General features: G+C 52.5%; 2 protein-coding genes across 2 annotated transcripts; both read left to right on the forward strand.

The window, feature by feature from the left end:
• Positions 1 to 155: 155 nt before the first annotated feature.
• Positions 156 to 8,014, forward strand: ZNF76 (zinc finger protein 76). Its single transcript, XM_042833481.1, is given in 14 exon segments — positions 156 to 222; positions 1,744 to 1,854; positions 2,593 to 2,661; positions 2,813 to 2,997; positions 3,553 to 3,669; positions 4,125 to 4,200; positions 4,516 to 4,641; positions 4,966 to 5,127; positions 5,130 to 5,144; positions 5,399 to 5,578; positions 5,955 to 6,094; positions 6,943 to 7,095; positions 7,205 to 7,318; positions 7,645 to 8,014. Coding segments are annotated over 14 exon segments (1,620 nt in total). The 3' UTR covers positions 7,750 to 8,014.
• Positions 8,015 to 9,447: 1,433 nt separating this feature from the next.
• Positions 9,448 to 21,100, forward strand: DEF6 (DEF6 guanine nucleotide exchange factor). Its single transcript, XM_042833769.1, has 11 exons — positions 9,448 to 10,016; positions 13,824 to 13,964; positions 15,303 to 15,488; positions 17,370 to 17,597; positions 17,761 to 17,907; positions 18,035 to 18,143; positions 18,222 to 18,520; positions 18,952 to 19,118; positions 19,315 to 19,513; positions 20,105 to 20,195; positions 20,313 to 21,100. The coding sequence occupies exons 1-11, from the start codon at positions 9,921 to 9,923 to the stop codon at positions 20,525 to 20,527; spliced, it is 1,878 nt and encodes a 625-aa protein (XP_042689703.1). The 5' UTR covers positions 9,448 to 9,920; the 3' UTR covers positions 20,528 to 21,100.
• The last annotated feature ends 2,160 nt before the right edge of the window (positions 21,101 to 23,260 follow it).

The raw sequence follows: 23,260 nt of genomic DNA on the forward strand, positions 1-23,260 counted from the left end.
GAAGTGGCGGAAGGGAGCCGGGAGAGCTCACGTGTCTGAACCCGGCCTCTCTACAACTTCCGGAAAGAGTCCCCAGAACCTGGATATTGCGCGGGGAGCGGCTGTGGCGGCGGCGCGTTGTGTGTGAGGGTCGTGTGTGAGGCTGCCAGGCCGTGATGGAGAGCTTGCAGGCAGTGACCCTTAGCGATGGGACAACAGCCTCCGAGCAGCAGGTTGCCAAAGGTAAAGGAGTCTTTGGGCTGTGAGGTCTCAAAGTCTCTTCACAACCCCATGAGGTTGGAGATAAGGCGTGCAGATCGCCGTGGATCTTGTATAGGATGCTTCCGACTTAGATTGGCACAGAAGACTGTGCAGGAATCAGAGAGGTTGGAAGGGGCCTCTGGAGATTGAGTCCAACCTCTCTGCTAAAGGAGGTTCCTGACAGCTGGTTGCACAGGAAAGCATCCAGACAGGTCTCAAAACGTCTGCAGAGAAGATGACTCCACAGCCTGTTCCAATGCTCCGTCGCCCTCCCAGTGAAGAAGTTCTTTTGCACATTTGTATGGAACTTTCTGCGTTGCAGTTTTTGCCCACTGCCCCTCGTCCTGTTGCTGCAAAGAGCCCAGCCCTATCCTGACTTCTGCACTTCAGATCTTTGCAAACATTGAGGTCACCTCTCAGCCTTCTCCAGGTTGAAAGGCCTCAGGTCTCTCAGCCTTTCCTCACATAGGAGATGCATCCATGAATAAAACATCTCTGCTTCAGAAATAAAGCTTTGGTGATAGGAGAGCTGTTGCAGTAGAAAATGAAGGTTCTGTCCAGACTGGAAAAATGGAGTTCCCTGTATGTTCTGTGGCCAAAACTTCCCCTGAAGCTAAGCAGAATGTTTGATCTCACTGAAGTTTGACCCAATAAAGCTTTTCTCACTCAAAAGGGTGCTGAGCTCAGTGTTGGTTAAAATGCAATATCAGTGCCAAATTCAACTCTTGTCCTTTTTCTGGGGTGTGCTGGAGGGCGTGCTCCTTTCTTCACCACCTGCTTTTCCCAAGCACTGTGCCACCTCCCAGCCTACAGAGTGCGCTCTGCAAGAGTTCCATCTCCTGGTCATTGCTGTTTCACTTACTTTTCTGTGTAAACTCACTGCAAGTTTATTAAATTTGTGAAGCTGAAAACCACTAGGTTTTGTGACTTCTCCCTGCAAACACTGCATGAGTTGAAAGCAATTTAAGTTTGAGGAGGATGGAGCAACATCCTCTCTGCATCAAATAATTAAGTAACTGAAATATTGTTGCAGAATAAGTCATACTTTCACTATTTTTAAGAGTCCACTCTTCACAGCTCATCAAAGCAAGTAATGCTTTGGATCTTTTCAAGCCAAAACTTTTTCAAGTGTTGATCCCCAACCAAGTTGAAGAAAACTTGGCCCTGCTGGTGCCATTAAAAGCTCCCAATTGAGTTTTCACCAGCAGAATGTAATTGCTTTCTATTTTAAAGCCAAAGTACTTTGCACACGTTGTTCTTTCTGCTTCAAACAAGTGATTGTAAATAAGTGATAACTGAGATTCTTTGCCTTTTACCCTCCTGCTTAGGAAAGGGAGGATCCAGCTTTTCTGGGGAGATAAGTGCTTCTATGGCTGTTTGAGGGAAAGCTTGATTAACAGCAGCATTCAAATGACAGTTCTGCCTTCTGCATGGCTGTATTCCTTGAGAAGGTGCAACAAAGGAAGGGGACAGCTCATTAGGCAGTGTGGACTTTGGGGGCAGTGCTAATAGCATTCTTTTTAACTGTGTCGGGTGAAAAGGTAATTGAAGAGCAAGTCACTGAAACTGAAGACGAAAACACAGTGTACATCCATCCAGTGGTAGTTCAGAAAGGTGAGAACCATACATTCACCTTTCTTTAGAAGGATGCTGGTGGGACTGAAGCCATCTGTGTCTTCACAGTTGTGCTGTAGCTTTGAGCCCATCTGAGATAGGGTTTTCTTGTCCAGCTGAATGAACAAGGACAAAGAACGTGGTTTCCTGCAGAGTTCTTAGCAATGTGACAAGAAGCTAAATTTGCCGGTGCAGCAAGCAAAGCTTGTGACATTTCACCTGTGGACTCACACATATTGTCAGTTTGATAGATAACAAATCTACAAGCCAGGCCAGTAATCTGTGTGCTGTGGTTTTGCTGACTGCAGAGCCCAAACACGTTTTGTTTTACCTAGGAGCAGTTGGACAGGAGTTTCTGTGAACCATGAGATAATATATTATTCCTGGATTAGATGTTTGAGGGGGAAGATGTTTTGAGGAGGGAGGGTAGAGATTGTTGGAAGCCATGTCACCATGGCCGTACATCTGGGACATGGTGTAAGAGGTGAGCATTACCTCAAAGAGCCAAAGACTGCCATAAAATTATTCACAAAACATTAAAAACCTGGACGTGGACAGGGATGGGGGCTCAGGTGGTGTCTTAAAACTACAGTTGTGGTTGACTTTCAGCACAAGCAGGCTGCCCTGCCCTGTGTGCTTCTCTGGCTATGAACACTGCAGTGCTCAGGAAGTAATGCCCCTCCATCCCATCTGAGTCTTCCAGTCATGTGCTTGGAGTTTTTTTTCTCCTTCTTTCAGATTTTGTAGCTTTTGAAGATGGTCAGCCAGTAGTTTGGGAAGACAGGGGTATGGCCTACATACCTAAAGGTAAAGAATATTCCCCATTCTTTCCTTGGCAGCTGGGGCAAAAGCTGCTGAAGTGTTGCAGATTTCCAAGGCTGGAGGTAGCCTGGGGAGGTGAAGAGTGATTTACACTCAGCAGCTCTGCTGTGTTTGATTTTGTCTATTTCTCTTGCAGAAGGTTTTGATTCCAGCACTTCAGAGGCTGTCCAGCCAGAGGGTGGCTCCACCACCAACAGCCATTCTGCCATCGTGCTCCCTGACAGCCCCATCGTGGAAGTGCAGGCAGAAACAGGGCAAGAGGAGAAAGATGATGCCTTTGATGTCAGGACCATTAATGCATTAAAGCAGTATGCCAACAAAGTGAAGATGCAATTGTTTCCTTAATGGTCTTCCAGCAGCACTGAGGGACTGTGGTATTTCACATTTGACCTGGAATTTGTCTCCTTTAAGTTGCACTTATGTACAAATTAGAAGTGCACAAAGTAATACACAGAGTAGAGCCAACTTTGGGAAGGTAAGCTGGTCAGGGCTTCTGTGGGTGTCACCACTGACAGGTGGCTGAAAAGGGCCTGGAGAGTGACAGATTCCTTCTGCAGCACCTAGCCAGTACCCACAGAGTGCTGGGCCTTTTACTCTGCAGGCACAGATTTGAGAAAGCAGAGCTGCTGTGATACAGCTCAGATGTTTTCCAAGGTAGGAAATGTGAACTAGGAATGGGAAATGCTGGTTTCTAGAGCCCTGCTTTGTAATCTGTGTTGCACCATAAGTGTGCAAGCTGTGTTTGTAGAAGCACACTTTTGTGGGGACAACTGAAGGACTGTGTATGAATGGTAAGGAAAGAAAGAATTTGAATGGGCTTCCATGGCAGCTGCTGTGGTGGCTGGCTGAATTAATTTCCACTCATTGGCTCGACAGCATTTGCAGGAGCAGGAAGTGCACAGCAACAAGAAGAGGATACGAGCTGCCCATAAAGCACACCGCTGTGGGTACGCAGGCTGTGGTCGCATCTACACCACTGCCCAACATCTGAAGGTAAAGCAGCTAACATGCAGTCATGGTGTGCAGACCAAGTATGCCCGCATGTTCTAGTGCCAGATCAGAGTGTTCCTATACAAAGGAAGAGGGAAATGCTCCTTTGGAAAAGGTCAGGTGTTTCAAGAGAAAGGTCAGGATACCCTTTGGCACTGAGGCATCATTCTGCAGTGAGTTTTTCTCTGAGGACTTCAAGGAGATGCTTTTAACCTTGAAGAACCAGGAAGAAGTATCCATAATTTGGAATAAATCAAGTGGGAATGTATCATTGAGAAGAGGCTTTGTCCCAGGAAAGAGGTTTGTTAACTGGCCAATACGAAATCCAGCAGAGAACTTGAGATTCTCTCCAGCTGCTAGATTTCCACATGCTGTTTTCCTTACCATAGAGTCATAGAATCACCAAGGTTGGAACCCCTTTGTCATGGACCGTGGAGGACCCATGCTTTCTCTTCCAGGTACATGAACGTTCTCATACAGGTGACCGGCCATACGCATGTCGCTTCATTTGCAACAGGTAACAGTTTCTCTCGTGTGAAAATTCTGTCTTCAGTCTTATCAAAATCACCTATCAGCCCTTCTTTCCAGCAGAGCACAGTAAGCACAGCCTTCTGATAAGGAATTGCAATACGGGGGGCTGCTCAGGACTGAACTGATTACAGACAGCTTAAAGGAGCTAAAAGAAGAAGCTGAGTAGTCAGGGGTGTTGTGAGGCTCTTTGGATATTTCTTCCCCTTCAGCTTTGTGAGCACAGGATAGACGTGTGCGTGATCTGAGAGCTGTTACACAGCTTGCAATCTTAGTTCCTTCTCATTGTAAAATTAATGTTGTGGTTTCTTTACTGGGCAGCGTACGGGCAGAAGACCCACATGAAAATACATGTTAGTGAGAAACCATTCAAGTGCCCAGAAGACTCATGTAGCAAAGCCTTCAGAGCTTCTGGCAATCTACAGAAACACATCTGGACGCACACAGGTGAGCACCATAAGAGAACTGAGCTCCCCATTGAAAGGGCTTCCAAGATCAAGTACTGCTTCAGCCTCTTGTATCTCGGGTGAAGCAAGGCAGAGCTGAAGTTGTCTTCAGATGGAAGTAGTTGGGCAGTAGAAGCAGCACTTGGGACTCTCAACTCAGTTGCTAACAGCTCAGTGAAAGGGACAAGGGTGCCGGTTTTACTGGGGGAAATGTACGTTTGGTTGGGGCCAATGTGAGATCTCACTGGTGTCGTACTGTGGAGGTGTGTAGGAGCTCACAGGGCTGCGCTCTGGCAGGGCTCCATCAGCATTACTGTCACTGCAGGGGTGCATCCCTCCAAGTGCCCGTCTGAGTCCTGCGGCCGCTCTTTCACCACCTCCCACATCCTCAGGGCTCACATCTGAACACACACAGGCGAGCGTCCCTACGCCTGTCCAGAGCCCAGGTGTGGAAGGAGCTTCACCAGCATCACCAATTACAAGAACCACTAAGAACTCACACAGGTAAGCAGGGGAGGAGGTAAAAAGACCAACAGCTCCTCCCCAGCCTGCACTGATGATGTGTGGCAGCTGGGAAATCTTTGGGACTGAAATGATCGTGTTCAGGGTGGCCAGGTAATTAAAAGAAATAGGAACTGCTTTATTGGGCTGATTGTTCTGATGGTCTGCCTTCAGCTGTTCTCTCTTGTTAGGGAATCTCTTTGCAGGGCATGATGAGGCCGAGTGGGTTAAGCTCTGCACTGTGGCCTCTGCCCTAGGGGAGAAGCCCTACGCCTGCCCTGTGCCGGGCTGTGGGAAGTGCTTCACAGAGTACTCCAGCCTCTACAAGCCCCAGGTGGTGCACACACGCAGCAGGCCCTACTCCTGCAACATCTGTGGGAAGGCCTACAGCCAGAGATCTACACTGGAGAGCGAAGAAGTCCAGCAGCAGCTGGAGGGTGAGCAATCACTTCCACGTCACCTGCAGTGTGTCATGCCATGTGGCAGAGGGGAGACAGATGGCAGCAAGGGAGCAAGGGTGTGTTTCTGCTGTCCTTCAGACCTGAGTCTGTGCTGTGGCTTCCACCTCACTCATAAAGCCCAGATTCACGTCACAGCCAAGAGCAAAGTTCTCCCTCCTAGCTGTAGTCATCAGTTGAGAGTGGACTGTATCCAGCTGTGTAGTACAGGGAGACGCAAAGGTCCTTCTCTCCAGGCTAACACTGGGCTGTTCTTATGATCTTTTGCTCCTCTCTGTTGGCCCTTCAATGACCCGGGGTCAGATATGCACTTTCCTGCTCTCTCCTATTTCACTCTTTGCTTTCCCTGACTTAGTTGCTGCTGAAGGAGGCTCCCCCATGAAGAGGCAGCATGTTGCTTTCCCATCAGAGATGGAGAAAGACAAGGATGAGGAGGAATATGATGATGGTATGCCTACACAGGTCTCACTTATCTCTCAGGATGAGACAGAGCAGGTATGGACATTAACAGCCTCCAGCACTTGAGGGAGAGCAGTTACCTGAGTGAGGTTCTGCCTCTCCCTAGCTTCTTCTATATCCCTTTAGGCACTTCCTGAAGCCACTAAACAGGATGTCCCCTTGGGGGCCAGATCTCAGCTTGGTCTTCTCTAAAAGGCTTTTTTTTTCTGTATAAAACAGACCCTGGGACCCTGGGGCTCTGTCTGTCATGATGGTTCCCCCCTTACAGTCCTATCCCACTGCTGCAGCCTTGATGTGAAGGGTAAATCACAGGCCTCTGGTCACCACTTGCCTTGCTGGACAGGGTCTTGCAGGCATTTGTCTGGGCTTATGTGCTGTGCCACCAGCCCTCGCCTCCTGCACAGCTGTCAGAAAGCAGTTCCCACTCTTTGCTGACACAGGCTGGATTTGGAGATTGTTTTTCCGTAGTTTGTAAACAGCAGTGCTTTTCTTGCACATACTTCCCTGCACGAGCTGCCTGTCTGCTGATTGGGAAAACCTGTGGCTTGGGGCAGAGGAAGCAGCTGCCATGAGTGAGGTTTGTTTCCTGTTAGCATGAGGAGCTGCCTGCATGAGCTATGCCCAGAGAGAAGATGCTAAATGGAAAAGGAGGTCTTGTTGAAGGGGGTGAGCGAGGGACCAGGGATCTGTGAGGGCTCCATTGATTCTGTCTGTGATCCCGGGCAAAGTCCTTGCAGTTTCTCTGTGCCTTAGGTCTTGCACAATTCTATGATTCTGTGAGGGAGGAGAGAATATTTTAGCCTTTCTGTTGCTAAAATCAGGTGTTGTATAAGGCTTCCTGAGAAGCCAGCCTGGCTGAGAGCATCTGCTTTTGTCCTGTCCAGATCAGCTTGTCACAGGAAGACCTGCAGGCCCTGGGCAGTGCAGTCAGCATGGTGATGCAAAACAGTGCCCTCACAGTGCCCGAGGAAGAGTTCGTGGGTGGTGACATGCACACCATGACTGTGATCAACACTGATGGCACCGAGACACAGCCGGTATGGGCAGAAGCAAGGCCTTCCCTCTTCCCTGCAGAAGAACTGCCTACTGGGAGGGAATCCCACTTTCTTTTATGACACAATTGTCTTGTGTCTTAACTTTTCCTAGGTTACCATAGTCACCTCTGGGCCAGTCATGTCTGAAGAGTCAGCCATTACATCCCTCTGCCATCGGCAGGTGGCAATGTTGGCAGCCACCAATGGTGCTCACATTGCAGTGCAGGTACCACTGAGCATTGCTCCTGCCACCTTTGCTGTGTACACCCCATCCACTCACCAACTTCAGCCTCTTGCTTTGCATCTCCTCCTGCCTAGATTGCTTGCTCCTTAACTCCCATGTGCCTTGCATGTGGAGGGGAACATGGATGCCCTGCTTGGGTTGCAGAATGTTCCTTCATAAGCAGCCTTTCCCCGTCAGAGCTGTGTCTCTGCTTTGCTGCTCTGCTCCACTGCCAGTCAGTCCCTCACACCTCTGTCCTCTGGGGCAAGGCCAACCCTCCTGAGCACACTTTCTGGGAGGGCAGTGTTATCTCTGACTTTTCTCCCTAGCTTGAAGAGCAGCAGAGCCTGGAGAACAGCATCAGTATGATGGCAGCAGCAATCCAGCATGAACCTGTAACACTGGACACAGCCATGGCTGAGAATGGCTGCTGAGACCCTGCAGAGCCTCCCAGGCAGGAAGAGCAGACAGCCAAGCCCGTTCCTCCATGGGTGCATCAGGATCTGCAGGATCTGGGCCAGCAGGCACATGGAAGATGTGCAGTATAGGAGTGAGGGAAGGAGTCTGAGAGCAGCTGGCTTGTGATGTGCAGCAAACAGGCAGTGAGAGCCAGTGCTGGCAGTGTTGGGCTGCCAGGGTGGCCATGCCAGAAGGGCTCTTCCCTCCATGAGCAGTGTCTATGACAGCTGCTACCTTCTGCTGGAGGCTCTGCTGTTTTCCTTGGCTCAGAGCAGCAGCTTTCCTGCTCCTTGCTGTGGACCCTTGTCATTGTTTTATGATTTAAATTATTGGTATTCCACATCATAATATCATGTAGTGTGCTGGGAGTTAAGGTTAAGGCTGCTGTTCCATGGACTGCTGATATTTCCAGGTACCTGGTTCTCAGAAGAGAATAACATCTCCCAGAGAGCATCTCAGAAGAAGATCATCTCCTGGAAGATTTTCACTGTTCTGTTCCCATTTTCCATTTAGAGGGAAACATAAAACTGTTTGCAAGTCGAGACACCTCCCCTTTTACTGCTCATCTGTGCATTGTGTGCTCCCTGGCTGTCTCGCCTTCATTAGAGTAAGGCCTTTGGTTTTGGACAGACTTTCTAATTTTATTTTACTTCTTATCCTCAATTCCAATTATACTGTATTATATTGTAGTATCTTGCATTACAGTATCATGTTTAGTAAATTAGTTTTTCTCCCTTAGCTAATTGCCACTGTGTTGGCTTTGTTAGGCCCATCCTCCTACGTTTTTTTCCCCTTTTCTACCTTCCCCCTCTCCTGAGGTGTTGATCCGTCAGCCCCCCCCCCCTCCCAATAGTCTGGAGGAGATGGCAGGGTATCTTCTATTTACTTCATGCCTAAGATCTCCAAGACCTTGCTGGTCTAACGAAGCAGATACGGAGCTACAAAGATTTCAACTCGAGGAACGCAGAATTTTTTTGGAGAGGCATTTTCTGTCCCCTTCCTTTAAAAATGGTCCAGCATTCCTCATTTCTGCCAACTCCTCTGCCTAATGAGCAAGTGGGCAGCAAAGCAGTAAAGCCCAATCAGAGGGTGGCCCTGGGCTGGGTGATGGAGTGGCAGCAGTGTTCTGATGCTGGAAGTCAGTGTCCCCACGGATGCACACTGCGTGCATGGCAGGAGTTCTCCCATCTAATACCAATCTCAGAGCAAACTGTGTTGGCAGACCCAGTGCTGTGGAGCAGCAGGGGATGGCAGAGGGGGTTGGCTTCTATTATTTTCCAGATGTCAGGGTTAAGGCACTGCAGGAGGTTTTGTTGAATTGACTGAGTGCTCTCCCAAAGCTGTGATCACCCCAGGACTGTGCTGAGGGCTGTGAGAAGTGGCTTCTCAGGTGCTTAAAAGCAGTGCTTCGAGTCCCACATCAGGGCTTGGCTGCTCTGAGGGCTCCTGTAAACTTCAGGTTAGGGAGCGATGCCACTTACTACAAGAAAATACATCTGTGAGTGGACATCTTTCTCGGGACAGAGCTAGGCTGGCGTCCTCTGCCCAGCAGGGGTAACGGCAGCACCTGTGCCCATAAATCCAAGGGCAAAGCCGGCACAGAGCAGCAGCAGAGGCTGTGAGCAGTCACGTGTTTATTTGCCCCACGAACTTCGGAAGTTTGCTTCTGCAGAGGAAGAGGTTTCTGTGGGGAAGGGTGGGCCTTGACAAACCATCCCCACCACCTGCAGCGCATTGCAGCCCTGCTCCCCTTCCTTGGGCCTCGTCCTCTCCAACAGCCCCTGCTGCTGCGGGGGGGAGGAGGGGGAAGCTCTCCATCTCAGCCCAAGAAGAGGAAGCTGCTATTTTAGGCAAGGAGGAAACTTTTCCTTCTTGTGGGCACAAACGCTGAAGCTGAGCCAGCAAAGGGTCGCGAATCCCTGCCAGTCCCTTCTCCGTGCGCTCTCACTGCGCTCCTCGCAATCTCTGCGTTCCTCCGGGGCGGCGGTGGGAGCGCAGCGGTGCCCGGAGCGCAGCGCAGCCCCACGCAGATGGCGCTGCTGCTCCGCGCACGGCCGGAGCCGCTCGGGGCTCTCGGTGCAATCGGTTTCCTGAAACCGGATTCACAACGTTGACAGAACGGCCGCTGTCACCGCCGCTTGAAGCCATGGACCTGCGAGCTGAGCTGCTCAAGTCCATTTGGTACGCCTTCACCGCTCTGGATGTGGAGAAGAGCGGCAAAGTGTCCAAATCTCAGCTCAAAGTGAGTAACTGGGGGAGCTGGGGGGGGTTTGGGGAAGGCTGTGAGGTTCCGGGGATGCTCTGCAAGCCCGTGGGGTCCCGGAGAGGTTCAGTGCTGAGGGGTGAAGGGCTGTGCTGTTGTGCCACATGCGGTGCCCTGAAGTTCTTCTGTGCCTCACCTCCATTTTAAGCATTAAAAAGTGTGCGTGGGGGGGGAAGGTAGCAAAGAATCAGCGTTCAAATGTGTTTTCGGTGTGAAAATGGGGGAGAAATTGGATTCTTTTTTCATGGCTTTGGTTTCTTATGCTGTCTGTGCCCACCTATCAGCCCAAACTCAGGCTGTTTTCTCACCCCAATGCGCCCATGGTGCCTCTTCCTGTGCAGCCCGGGGTCGGAAGGTGGAGGGAGAAAGTTCTAAATATGACAGCTACTCTGTGCTCAGGGCCAGCAGTAACACATCACTGCTCCAAAATGCCGACCTCCCCTTCCCTCCACCCCCTCAGCACCTTTTAGAAGGCTCTGAGCTCGGTCCGTCCTCAGAAAGATTCATAAAGCCCATTTATCGCCTCCAGGACTGGTGAAATCCACCAGGTTTCACTGACAGGCAGCAATTATTTTAACTTTCTTTTTTTCCTTTGCAAACACTGCAGCTCTTCTTGGTTGCTTAGTCTTGGCCTGGTTCTCATAGGGATGGATGTGCTGTTTTGGGGCTGCAGTGCAGAGAAGGGACCTGAGTTAGAAACATGGTGAAGTGTTGCATCGGGAGCCTGGGAGATGCGTTGTGAAACCCCTCAGAGAAACCTCTTCTCCTCTTTTTTTCCTCCTACTTTTGAGGGCTTCCCCCAAGGCAGGTAATGGGGAGCTGGGAACCTGCATGGCACCTCCTGCTGCCCGGCTGCAGGGGCTGGGTTCCTCTTGAAGGCTCTCAGAGCTGAAGGCTGTGTGTGCCATTTTCTTTTTAAGATGCCTGGAAGCGTAGAAATAGCTGAAGAAATCCAGGAAAATCCCAAAGCAAACCAAGAACAGGCTCTGAGCCTCAATCCCAGCCCCAATGGAGCACACCTTGCTCCAAAAGCACCAATGTCACCACGTGCAGCACTCATCTCACAAGCTCTGTGTCGGGGATGGTGGTGCTGAGCTCATGAAGACACCGAGTTTCACAGCAGTTTCCTGGAGAGCCCATGCAGCTGCGAGCCCCTCGTGCAGAGGCTGAGCACTGCATCCCCACGGTGACTTAATCCAGAGCTGAGCGCAGATTCTCCCCATGCTGTTTTCCCACCCGGCCCGAAATGGGGACGTGGCTGCAGGAGAGGCTCTGCACACCCACACGGTGCTGGGAACACCCAAGCAGTGCTTGTTCCACTGCGTGTCTCAACGCTCAGCAGCTTTCCACCCCTCATTTCCATTGCCCATCGTCGCCGGTCTTTGCTTGCTGCAGGATTTAGGGCTGCCCTCCCCACGTTGGGTTCAGCAGTTGAGTTCTTTACATGCACTCCTACTGCTTGAGTACTTTACACGTACTTGCTTCTGTGCAAGAAACTGTGTGTACATCTGTGTGACATCGGTGGGTATCTGCAGAGGAAGGAAGGACAGTTTTGTGGTTAAGTGCTCTGAGCTGAGAAATGTGGGGTGTGCTGTTCACAGCATTGTGCTTCCTGATGCTGCCATGAGCTCTGCCTACAAGCTTCATGCCGCTTGGGGTTGGAAATGCTGCTGGAAAACTTTGGAAAACCCAAATTTGGGGCAGTCCCAAAAGGACTTGGTCGTACTCCAGGCTTCTCTTCTCAAGGAAACGTGGTTGCGAGATGGTGGTCCTAAGGCTGTGTGTTGGGGGGAGGGACTGGGGCACACATCCAGCTTTGGGAGGCAGAGCCCCCATCCTGAAGGTCCTGGGGTTTGGTGGGTGCCCTGGGGACCAGACAGGCTCAGTGCACTACAATGCCCTGGGGCAGGCGGGATGGAGCCGCGTGGCTTGGACTGAAGCTCCTGTGCTTGTTGAATGCACAAAGGGCTCTTGGCACAGGCTGGTGCTGGCAGTTTGGCCAACAAGAGGGCTGAGAGCAGCTCAGCTGGGTGAAAATCTCCCCTGGGGGGGAGCCCGTAGTGCTGTGCTTGAACCATGGGGACATGCAGACCCCGCTCACATTTGTATTGCTGCTGGCAGAGGTTCCTGGAGGCGTCTCCCTGGGTTGGGCTCACTGCAGCACCTCTGGGGATGCTGTGCTTTGAGCAAAGGGGAGAAACTGAGGCAGCAGCACAGCTCCCTGTGGTATGCCAGAGACCAATCGACGTGGGATTTGTGCCCGTTATGCAGAGCTGAGCTCTGATCCCAAAGTTCACCCCCAGCCCTGGAGTCGCCCACTGCATCTCCCACAGGGGAGAAGATGAGAGGCTGCCATTCTTCAGTGCTGTGACGTGTTCCACCCCCATGGTGCTGGGGAGGGACATTGGGTGCTCGTGGTGCTGGGCTGACCGCAGCTGCTCCCTGCACCCCTGCGCAGCGCAGAAAAGCAGTGTCACCAAAGCACTCTGCGGCTGCACTTCAGTGGCCAGAGCATCCCTTCCCCTGTCAGCCCCCCTAGATTTTTCCCCTGTGTCAGGGCTGCAGGGTGTTTTCCTCCATTCTCTGTCCCCGTAGTGTCGGGGTAGCCCTGACCTCGCACATCCTGCATCCTTGGCTGGGGGTTTCCTCCCCATCTTGTTTTGCTTTCAATATTTAAGTGAGCATTCCAGCGAGAAGCAGAACGTGCTTTGCAGTGTGTGGGGGCACAAGGGGGGCTCAGGGTGCCAGCCACGGCTGGGTGCACATGTGAGACCCCCCCGTGGCTCACAGCATGCTTGGGTGAGCTCATCCCCACAGTACATCCCTATGGCTCACAGGGCAGCGCTCAGCAGGACAGTGGCTTTGGAGCGTTGAGGGCTGTGGATGAAAGCCCTGCATGGAAAGGGGAAGGCACAGCCATGGTTCCCTGCTCTTGTTCTGGATTCTCAGGGCGTTTCCATCTCTCCCACCCCTGCGCAGCCCCTAGGGCAGTGCCAAACCCCAAAGGGTGCAGCGCAGCGCTCGGGGCTACAGCCCTCGTGGTGTCTGCACACTGGGTGGAGCCCTGCTGATAGCATCGCTCCGAAGGGGAAGAATGAGAGAGAAAATCCGGTTGAGCAAGAACCATCTCCCGCAGCGTGGCCCCTGACAGCTCCTCTCCTTTGGGAGGAAGTCTCCAGCCCCATCACCTTGATGCCAGCTGTCCATCCAAGCCGTGTTGTACCACCTTGGGCATCTCCGTGGAGCACCTCCTGCTTGCTGGCAGCTCAAGGATAGTGACAGCATCCAAATTCCCAACACGTGGAAAATTCACGTGCTGCAAAGTGAGCTTTGTTTTTGGGGGATCTGTTCTAAACCCAATACCTGTGGTGTTTCTGGAGTTGGTGTGTGCACAGATCACTGTTGGCCACCTTCCGTGCCAACAACATTTCATCTTTGTTTGCTTTAAACTTTATCTTATTTTCGTTTTTATGTCTTCTGGTGATACGCTTGCAGAAAGCAGCACAGCATTACAGCACAGCGGCGGGTTGGGTGCATTTGTTCTTTTTTTAAGACATTGCTGAGGGCAGCTGCCAAGCAGCCCAGCTCGGGGCGGCTTATCTTGATCAAAGCATGTCCTGTTTGCTCTGTAATGTCTGAAAAAAAAAATGATCCACGTGCCAACATAGGAAAGAAATGAACATAAGAAAATCCTCGCTCTTGGCTGCGTCCAGCTGACCTTTAAGGCTGGTTTTCGGGGGTGCCATCCCAAGGCTTCACCCTGCTCTCCCCCTCGTGCCCCGCCAGGTGCTGTCCCACAACCTGTACACGGTGCTGTGCATCCCCCACGACCCCGTGGCCCTGGAGGAACATTTCCGTGATGATGATGACGGGCCGGTGTCCAGCCAAGGCTACATGCCCTACCTCAACAAATACATCCTGGACAAGGTGAGCTGTGTCCCCCCCCTGGTTTGCAGGGCAGAGGGTTTGGTGAACAAGGAGGAGATGGAGGAGGACAGGTTGGAAGCTCGGGGGGTTTCTCTCTTTTTCCGTGGCTCAAAAGCACCTTTGTTTCATGCGGTGCGGCTCAGTGCTTGTTTCCTCCAGGCACGTGAGGGCTGACAGCTTTCTTCCACTGCATGCTCTAAATACACTGGGGCCCAGCACAGGAGGCCGTAACCCTTCCCTCCCTGCTGCCTCCCAAAAGGACTCTGCATTAGGGAGCCCAGCACACCCCATCCCTCCCATTGCAGAGCGGCCCAAACCGTTGCAGTTTCCCATGTAGTTTTTTGGAGGTGACCTTTAACCTGCCTTCTGGTCAAACTAATAAATCCCATAGGCAGACTGAGAGGGGAAGCGGTTTTTCCTGGTAAGTGGGGCTCTCAGCTGTTCCTGGTACCCAGCACCCCGAGGTTTTGTTCCGGCTCTGCTGCTGCAGACTGTGGTTTGCTCACATGCTGCTGCATGGCTGGGAAAGTGCAGGGCCAGACACGGCCAAGAGTCTGATCCCCACCTTCCAGTGACACAGCACAGCAGTGATGCATCACGCACAGCCCTGACAAAGGCTTTTGGTGACCTCTGAAACCTGTGGACGGGCAACAGGGCCAATGGAGGCATCATCCCTTCCTCTTGGGCTGCCTACTTGTGGCACAGCACTTCCTTCACCAAACCTCAGTTCCTCTTTTTGTGCAAATGGGATAAGGAAAGTGACCCAAAGCCACCCAGGCATTTGTCATATGCGTTTGGGGAGGCCCAGTGGTGTTGGCTGTGCTTTGTGGTATGTTTTCTGCTGGTGCTCTGCAGCCCCATCCCTTGGAGGTGCCCAAGATCATAGATATAGGTGGGACTCTGGGCAGCCTGAGCTAATGGAGGCACCCAGCCCATATCAGGAGTGGGACTGGGGGGGCTGTACCCAAGCATCCTGTGGCTCTATGATCTTTAAGACCCCTTCCAACCCAACCATCCCATGGCTCTATGATCTTTAAGGTCGCTTCTTACCCAAGCATTCTATGATTGATTCCATGAGTGCCACTACCAGGAAGATGATGTGTCATGGTGTCCAGGTGCCTGTAGCACCTTCTCTACTGGTTGCCATGCCTAAAATCATCTGTGTAAGGGGTCTGTGTTGAGGAATTGTCCTGGCACCACACGCCAGTGCCCCACCACTTGTGTGAATCAGCAGTGCTGGCAGGGACAGGAAGCCTCCAGTGTGGAGCTTTTGCCCTCCCTGCAGCCTTCCCCCTTGCAATCCTGCAGCACATTCACCAGCCTGGGTCCTGTCTGCAGGTGGAGGAAGGTGCCTTTGTCAAAGAAAACTTTGATGAGCTCTGCTGGACTTTGACAGCGAAGAAAAATTACAAGCCTGACCGGAATGGGAATAGCGTTGTTTCCCACCAGGATGCCTTCAAGCTCTGGTGTCTCTTCAACTTTCTGTCTGAAGACAAATATCCTCTCATCATGGTGCCAGATGAGGTAGGAGCCGCCTTTCCTGGGCTCGCTTTGGGCTGACATGTCCCACTATCACAACCCAGCACGTCCTTCCTGAGCTGCCTCATCACATCCTGCGAGATGTGGTGCCTCGGGGTGGGGGGAGCAGCCATGACCATGGAGGGGGGGTGACTGGAGAAACCCTCTGAGATGCTGAAGCCTCCAGAGGAAAGATGTCTTGGAGGATGTGGTGTGTGCTGATCCACAGCATTCTTCCATGGTTGAATTTAGGTAGCTGGGAAACAACTGTGCCAGCCTGCAGACTGTCAGCCAAGGAGCATTCAAGGCTCGGCTCCATCTGTGTCTGCTACTGAAGCCCTTGCAGCTCACCCAGCAGTTGCATTGGGCATGGTGTTGGAGGGCTCCTCCTGATATTCATGGGGAGAAAGAAAAAATAATGAGGAACAATTTAAATCTGTTGTTGTGATGACGATGAGGTGCTCAGCCCATATCCCCCAAAAAGGCAGTGGAACAGCAGACCCAGCTATCTCTATCTGTGCCGCTGCCACCGAGAGCTCAGCCCCTGAGCAACAGCCAGGGAATTAACTGCAAGCACCCGGGGCCACTGGTGGTAATCCCCAAATTCCAGGCAGTATTTGGAGGAGGAGGAGTTCCCTTGTCCAGAGATCACGTGGAAGCTCCATGAGCTGGCTGGTAGAGGTGGGGAGCACCAAAGCCAACAGCAGCCTCACCAGGTCCCACTGCAACAATCGAGGATGGAGCTGAGATGGGTGAGCAGCCCCAAAGCACCAACAGGCAAACAAATGGAAAAAAAGAACAAAAAACAAAACCACCCCAACAAACAAGAAGAGGCACCGAGAACTGAAAAGAAGTGCAGTGGTGTGCAGATGTACAAAGGCAACCGCACTTCCTGTGCCCTAGGAGAGGTGTTTCCTGTTCCCCAGACCAAATGAATCATTCTGCTGCTCGCTGAGCTGAGCTGAAAAAAAAAAAAGGAAAAAAAGTTAAAAAAATAAAACAAGCTGAATTATTATCCTCTCCCAGGATGGATGAGAAGAGAGGGAAATCCCACTGGGGCAGGGGACATTGCTGTGTCACACCTCTGTCACCCGCCCTCCTTGCTCTCAAGTTCTGTGGATACCAAAATAAGTTGTCCCAACGTTATGTTGGGAAGATAGGACGAAGGGGAGTGGCTTTAAACTAAATGTTTAGATGAGACATGAGGAAAAAATTGTTTCCTATGAGAGTGGTAAGGCCCTGGTGCAGGCTGCCCTGGGAAGTGCCCGAGGCCATGGATGGGGTCCTGAGCAGCAGAGCTGGTGGGGGGCACCCAGGCCAAGGCCAGGCCCTTTAAAGCCAACCATTCCATGGTTCTATGATCTTTAAGGTTCCCTCCAACCCAACCATCCCATGATTCTATGATTCTATGTTATCATCAGCAGTTCTATTTTGAAAGCAATTGATAGTCTTGAAATGATGTTCACTTCCCTTGCAGGGACCCCTTCCCTGTTCCTTCCAGTGTTTTTATGAGGTCAGCTGGAAACCAGAGCAGTGCTGTGGTCAGGGCTGTGGTCTGATCCCTGCTCTGTGTGGGGACAGCAGTGCTTGGAAGTCCTACCTAAAGCATGATTTCTCTCTCTTCAGTGAAACAAGCCAAGAGCGTGTAGGCCTTGTGATGAAAAGGAGAAGCCTCCATGCAATGGTCAAGCTCTGACCCAAAATCAATGTCCTGAGCCTGGAAAACTTGCCCGTTTCCATCAACCATCCTTTGTGATAAGGCTCCTGTATCTCCAGGCTGGAAAGGGATGTGGTTTTAGGTCCTCCAGAATGGGTTTTGTTGGTCCAAGTCGGTGGTTATGTGGTGGTTCTCACTTCTCCACGATGCTGAGCTCCCCATCTCCACAGGTGGAATACTTACTAAAGAAGATCTGCACGGCCATGAATGTGGAGCTGAATTCCTGTGAGCTGGACGACTGCCTGTCCCAGGAACCACAGGGGCAGGGCGGCCTGACGGTCTGGCAGTTCCTGGACATGGTGAATTCGGGGCGGCTGCTGCGGGGCATCGAGCAGGAAGCCATCAGCATGGCAGTGGAGGAGGTGTACCAAGAGGTCATTGAGGACGTGCTCAAACAGGCAAGGAGCCCACGTGACCTGGGGCATGGCTGAGAGCAATGGTCGCTCTCTGGGGGATGCTTCTGGTCTTCTCCCAGTTGTTAAGGATGTGGTTTCCATGTCATTACGCAAACACCCATCCTACCTCCATGTCATTTTTGAACCCTGTGTCTCCTGGGTGCAGGGCTACCTCTGGAAGAAGGGCCAGCTGAGGAGGAACTGGTCAGAGCGGTGGTTCATGCTGAAGCCCAGTGCCTTGTCCTACTACGTGAGTGAGGAACGGAAGGAAAAGAAGGGGAGCATTGCCTTGGACAAGCACTGCTGTGTGGAGGTACAGGCTGGGCTCACAGCAGGAGCAACACCTCCCACATGTGTCTGGAGGTTTTTCTTGGTTCTCATCCCACCGGTTATCCCCCATCCACATGGAAATGATGCCATCCCATGTCCTCTCCCTGTAGGTGCTGCCTGACCGGGATGGGAAGAGATGCATGTTCTGTGTGAAGACCTCATCCCGCACGTATGAGATGAGTGCTTCTGACACCCGGCAGCGCCAGGAGTGGACTCTAGGTTCGTACACCATGCCCACTCTGTGCCCTGTCCCCAGCATCTCACATCCCTCCTGACATCCTCCTTTTCCCTCCGCAGCCATCCAGACTGCCATTCGGCTGCAGGCTGAAGGCAAGAAGTCCCTGCACAAAGACCTGAAGCAGAAGCGACGGGAGCAGCGCGAGCAACGGGAGCAGCGCAAAGCAGCCAAGGAGGAGGAGACACAGCGGCTCAAGCAGCTCCAGGAGGAGAAGGAGCGGAAACTGCAGGAGTTGGAGCTGCTGAAGGAAGCCCAGCGGCAGGCAGAGATATTGCTGCAGGAGGAGGAGCAGCGGCGGAGGCAGCAGCACGAGGAGATGCAGAGGACCCTGGAGATCCAGCTGCGGGAAGCCGAGCAGGTGGGGGTAAACCTAAGGCAGGTCCTGCAGTGGGGCTGCGTCGCTTGTCCCATCTCTGTCCCTTGGCCTGATCAGCCTGGGGAGGGTTGATAGAGCTTTTAGGAGCATGTTCTTCTCTTGCAATAACACTGCTGCTATCTCTGGTAGTGGTGGTATGCACAGTGGTGTGTGACATGGGAACAAGGGACAGAGGGTCAGCACGTGATACCCAGAGAACAAGATGTGGACAAACTGCTTGAGGGTACACGAAGCTGAGAGGCTGCTGGGCTGCCTAGGGAGCCTATTTCCATCCTTGCAGCTGATGCTGGCTCTTCAAGAAGCATTCCTCTAAGGAGGGAAACAGCCTTGCCCTGGAGCTCTCCCCATGGGCTCCTCATGGCATGTGACACATCAGTCCCCAGCCACCCTGACAGCTTCTCTCCCCGCCACAGGCACGTGCCTCCATGCAGGCAGAGATGGTCCTGAAGGAAGAGGAGGCTGAGCGTCAGCGTAAGCGCATCATGGAGCTGGAGGAGATGCAGGAGCGGCTCCAGGAGGCCCTGCAACAGGAGGTGAAAGCACGGCACGACGAGGAGTCCGTGAGATATGCACAGGCCAGGTAGGAGCAGAGCCTCCCTGCATCTTTTCCACCGACCCTCCTCCCAGGGGCAGGGCTGCCAGAGATGCTCCCCAGGGTGATTCAGCTGTCCTCAATTGCTCCCTGGGGAGCCAGCGTGCTTCTGATGCCAGGAATGTGGGGAGCTGATGGATGAAGTGGCAGAGGGATGTCTTCACCTTGTGCGCTTTCTTGGCAGGCTACTGGCTGAGGAAGAGGAGAAACTGAAGCAGCTGATGAAACTGAAGGAGGAGCAGGAGGAATACATCATCAAAACTCAGCTGGAGAAGCAAGTCCTCAAGCAGGAGATGGAGAACAAGAACAAGTGTTTGGAAGAGGCCCAGAAGCAGCTGGAAGAAGTGAGAGTGAACAGGCAGCGGGTGGACCAAGACGTCATGGTGAGCATCACCCTAGTGCCTCTTCCTATCACACTGAAAGACCCAGGGGACTTTCCAGGCCTCCCCTGAGTCACCTCCATGCTGGAGAGAACCTGGGGACCTGCTGTCACGCAACCTGCTGCAGCCAGGCTGGGTTTCAGGGTTACATCAGCTGCAGCAGGGAGAGGAGATCTAAGGTTTTCTCCTGAAGGTTTGCAGAACTGTGCCAGGCTGGTGATCATCTCATAAAGCCACTGAAGCAGGGAAGAGGCTGTGGCCGTTCTGCCCCCATTTTGCTGCACTGGCAGATGCTATTTTGAGAAGTCTGCTGATGGGGTGGGTGCTGTAGAAAATGCTGGCATTTTCTCACTGCACAGCTCTGGGATTTTCTGAGCTGTGCCATAGGGTGATTTGTTGGCTCTTGGTGTGTCCCTAAGAGGGCAGCAATGTCAGGCCAGGGAACGTGTGGAGCAGGGAGGGCTGGGAGCAGGAGGAGTGGAAGACCAAAGGAGGGTGTGCTGCCTCCATCCTAGAGAGAGCCTCCAGCCCAGGTTCAGGAAAGAGAAAACTCCTGTCAGTGGTCCTGGGTCACTCTGCTCTGTCTCTTTGCAGGCAGCCCAGCGGAAGCTGAGGCAGGCCAGCACCAACGTCAAGCACTGGAACGTGCAGATGAACCGCCTGATGCACCCCATCGAGCCAGGAGGTAGGAGACCTTCCCCATGGCACGCAGCTCAGTGCTGCTGCTGGTTCTCCTGTCCTGTCCTCTTCTTTGGGACACTCGGAGAAGACAGACAATTTTTTTTTTTAAATCTGTTTCCAGACAAACGTACAAACATGAGTGGAGGAGGCTTTGCTGGCTACCCACCCCTCATGTGCCGGAGAGATTCCTCCCTCAAACTCAAGCAGAAAGTAGAGGATAAAGGCAGTGACCCCATGAGGGAAAGCAGCAAAGAGAACGTGAGCAATGGCGGGAGCAGCAGCCCACTGCCGTCTTCAGATGCAGACACCATGGCCACAGAGCCCTCCAACCAGTAGCAGGATGGCAGAGCCCAGCAGGCCTGGTCAGCATGGTCATCTCGGGTTGGAGATCAGCAGAGACCAGCACCAAGCCCATAGGTGACTGACTACATGTAGAGCAGAGATGCTCCATGCTGCAGCCACAACTGCCAAGAACTCAGCCCAACTTTGGGAGAACACAGCAGGGCCATTTCCTCCTCTGGGCTGCCCAGGTGTGTGGTCTGGATTCACCTCCCTGCACACCAGACACTGGTTTCAACACTGCCTGAAGATGCCACCAGTGGGTCTGGACTGTGTGGCCCAGGACTGCCATTCCCCCGTGGTTTCTACTGGCTGTGCCAGCAGCATCATCCACTGTGCCTTTGGACACGTTGTCCTCAAAAGGGGCCTCCAGGGCAGCTTTAGGGACTGAGCGGTGCCTTCTCACTACCCCTACACAAAGGGCACTTTTGGCAATGACCAGGTGGACCTATATGTCCTTAACTACACATGCATTCCCTGAAAGTGGTTGTTAAGTCACTGGAGTCACATAGATGTCAATATAAATCAAGAAGTAATAAAGCTTTTGGAGCCACTGGCCCATAAACCTTATTCCCTGCATATCTGTGGCCCTGCAGGGACCTGATTTGCTTCGTGTGCAGTGCACGGTTTGGATTCCCAGCATAGAAAAGAGCCCAACAAATGAATACTGACCCAGTGGAATGTGGTTTGGTCTAGGAGGGCCAAGAGGAACAGAGAAGTGTCTGTAGATGATGAATTGCAATGGGTATCCTCTGGGAGTGCCAGCACCTCCTTATAATTAATTTATAGGAAGGGAACGGTGCTCTGGGCTAATGTCCTCACCCTTGAATTGCAGGAGACCCTTTTCAGAGTCCCATTTCAGGTTCAGTCCAAGGCCTGCAGAAGGCAGTAGAAAGAATTCCCAAGGCAGCAGGGCTGGGCTCTGCTGTGGCAGTAGGTGGCTGTGTCAGCTCCCTTCAATGGCATCAGCCTGGTCTGCCTCCTTCAGTTAATTTGTTCCCTGAAAGACGAGAACAAAAGCCGAAAGTCTCCTGGCCAACCTCCTTGCACACAAAAACCCCACAAACATGGAGTTTCATTTTTTCAAGCCCCTCTGTTAAATACAGTCATATTTCTGACTTTGGACCCTTCATTGTTTCAGAGGGACCCCTTCTGAAAACACATCGTTTGCAAGCCCTGCACCAAACCCAGGTTCACAGTAGCTCATGATGCAGTTTAACTGCAGTTCGTTAAGGAGATTGCAATCTATTTCCTACTGGCATGGCTTTGAGCGGTTGCTCACAGAGCTCTTCCTCCCCCTGGTTTTTACAGTGCTCTTTTCTTACGGTTATTTTCACAGAGAGGCTGTGTTTGCAGGCCCATGTGCATGACGTGGCTGCCCCTGTACAAAGCAGCTCTGTGTGTCTGTGGGGGTGCCCAGTAGCCCCGTGCCCCAGTCCCACGCAGCTCAGAGGGGGCACGGGTGGCTGCAGCCTTCGTGATGATGGCCTCGGGGACCCATCCTGCCAGCCAGGGGCTGTGGCAGCTCAAATGTGTCACCTTTCCTCCTCCTCCTCACTGTGCTGGGTACTGCGGGATATTGAGCAGTGCTGTATGGCCGTGACAGCCCTACACAGTCTCCAGGCAGACCTGGAGTCTCTGCCTGGCTCTGATATGACAGTGTACCATTTCTTGCATCGAGGTGTGGCACTGATCCCTGCAGCTCCCCAGGTGACCCCAGCACAGCAGTTGCAGCCCCATGAGACCCTCAGGCAGAGGGAGGAACCAGGAGCGTGCGGGAAGGAAATGGGCTGTGTGGAAATGTGCTGATGGGAGGCAGCACCATCCTTCATCAGCCCATTAGCTCAACCTTTTCCCTGAGCGGTGTTGGGATTGGTGCCATGCCACACCTATGCCAGGAGGAAAAGAGCCACCTCCACACAACCTCAGCTTTGTCAGAAGGGCTCTATGACCCTAGGAGGCATGCGGGGGTGACCGTGCCATCACCTCTCACCAGCTCTAGGGTTGCACCAACTTTCTTTAAAAGCAACTCATCAGAATGTAGCTTCTGCTCTGAACAGCCTAGTTCCTGTGCACCAGAATTAATGGTATGAGGACAGGCGTGGAGGGAACGTCAGGCGCCACTGTCAGCACTGCCTTTGGTCGGCTGCCAAGCTGTGAGCAGCCAGGCCTGTCCCATCCTTCAGGAGCAGCAACCTGCCTGAGTCAGCAGCGGGCGTGCAGTGCTGGGATGTGCACCAGCACCTCACCCTAAGAATAAACTCCTGCAGAAAGGTTGCAAGGAGGTCCTCACTGCAAGAAAGACATCAAAGCCCTGGAGCACGTCCAGAGAAGGGCAAGGCTGTGAAGGGTCTGGAGCACAAATCTAACGACTAGTGGCTGAGGGAACTGGGATTTAGTCTGGAAGAAGCTCAGGAGAGATAGTGTAGCTCTCTGTAACTCCCTGAAAGCAGTGCCAGGCCTGTTCTTAATTGTGGTTACATCTCATTAATGAGGGGCATCATCAACCACAGCACGAATGAGGCTTGTGCTTTAAAACATACCACCACTGATTCCATCAGCCGGCACTGTGGTTTACCCAAGGCATGAGGGTGTAAGCTCAGCCCAGTCCAAGAACTTTGAGCACAGTATAAGAGCAGAACGAGAGGGAGGTGCTGGGGAGCGGAGGGGAAGCCTCATAGCTCCCCAGGCCAGGCGCCCCCATCCCCCGGCGCCATTTTGTGCCTCCAC

Source organism: Centrocercus urophasianus, unplaced genomic scaffold (assembly GCF_019232065.1).
Source record: "Centrocercus urophasianus isolate 14NV4802_14NV808 unplaced genomic scaffold, USGS_Curo_1.0 seq_42, whole genome shotgun sequence".
In the NCBI taxonomy this organism is placed as follows: Eukaryota; Metazoa; Chordata; class Aves; order Galliformes; family Phasianidae; genus Centrocercus; species Centrocercus urophasianus.

Bases quoted from the DNA above. Each gene is read 5' to 3' on its own strand.
- DEF6 (XM_042833769.1), top strand. From the start codon at position 9,921: ATGGACCTGCGAGCTGAGCTGCTCAAGTCCATTTGGTACGCCTTCACC. The intron at 10,017-13,823 runs GTGAGTAACTGG...GTGCCCCGCCAG, and splicing joins TGTCCAAATCTCAGCTCAAA to GTGCTGTCCCACAACCTGTA. The intron at 19,514-20,104 runs GTGAGCATCACC...GTCTCTTTGCAG, and splicing joins GGGTGGACCAAGACGTCATG to GCAGCCCAGCGGAAGCTGAG.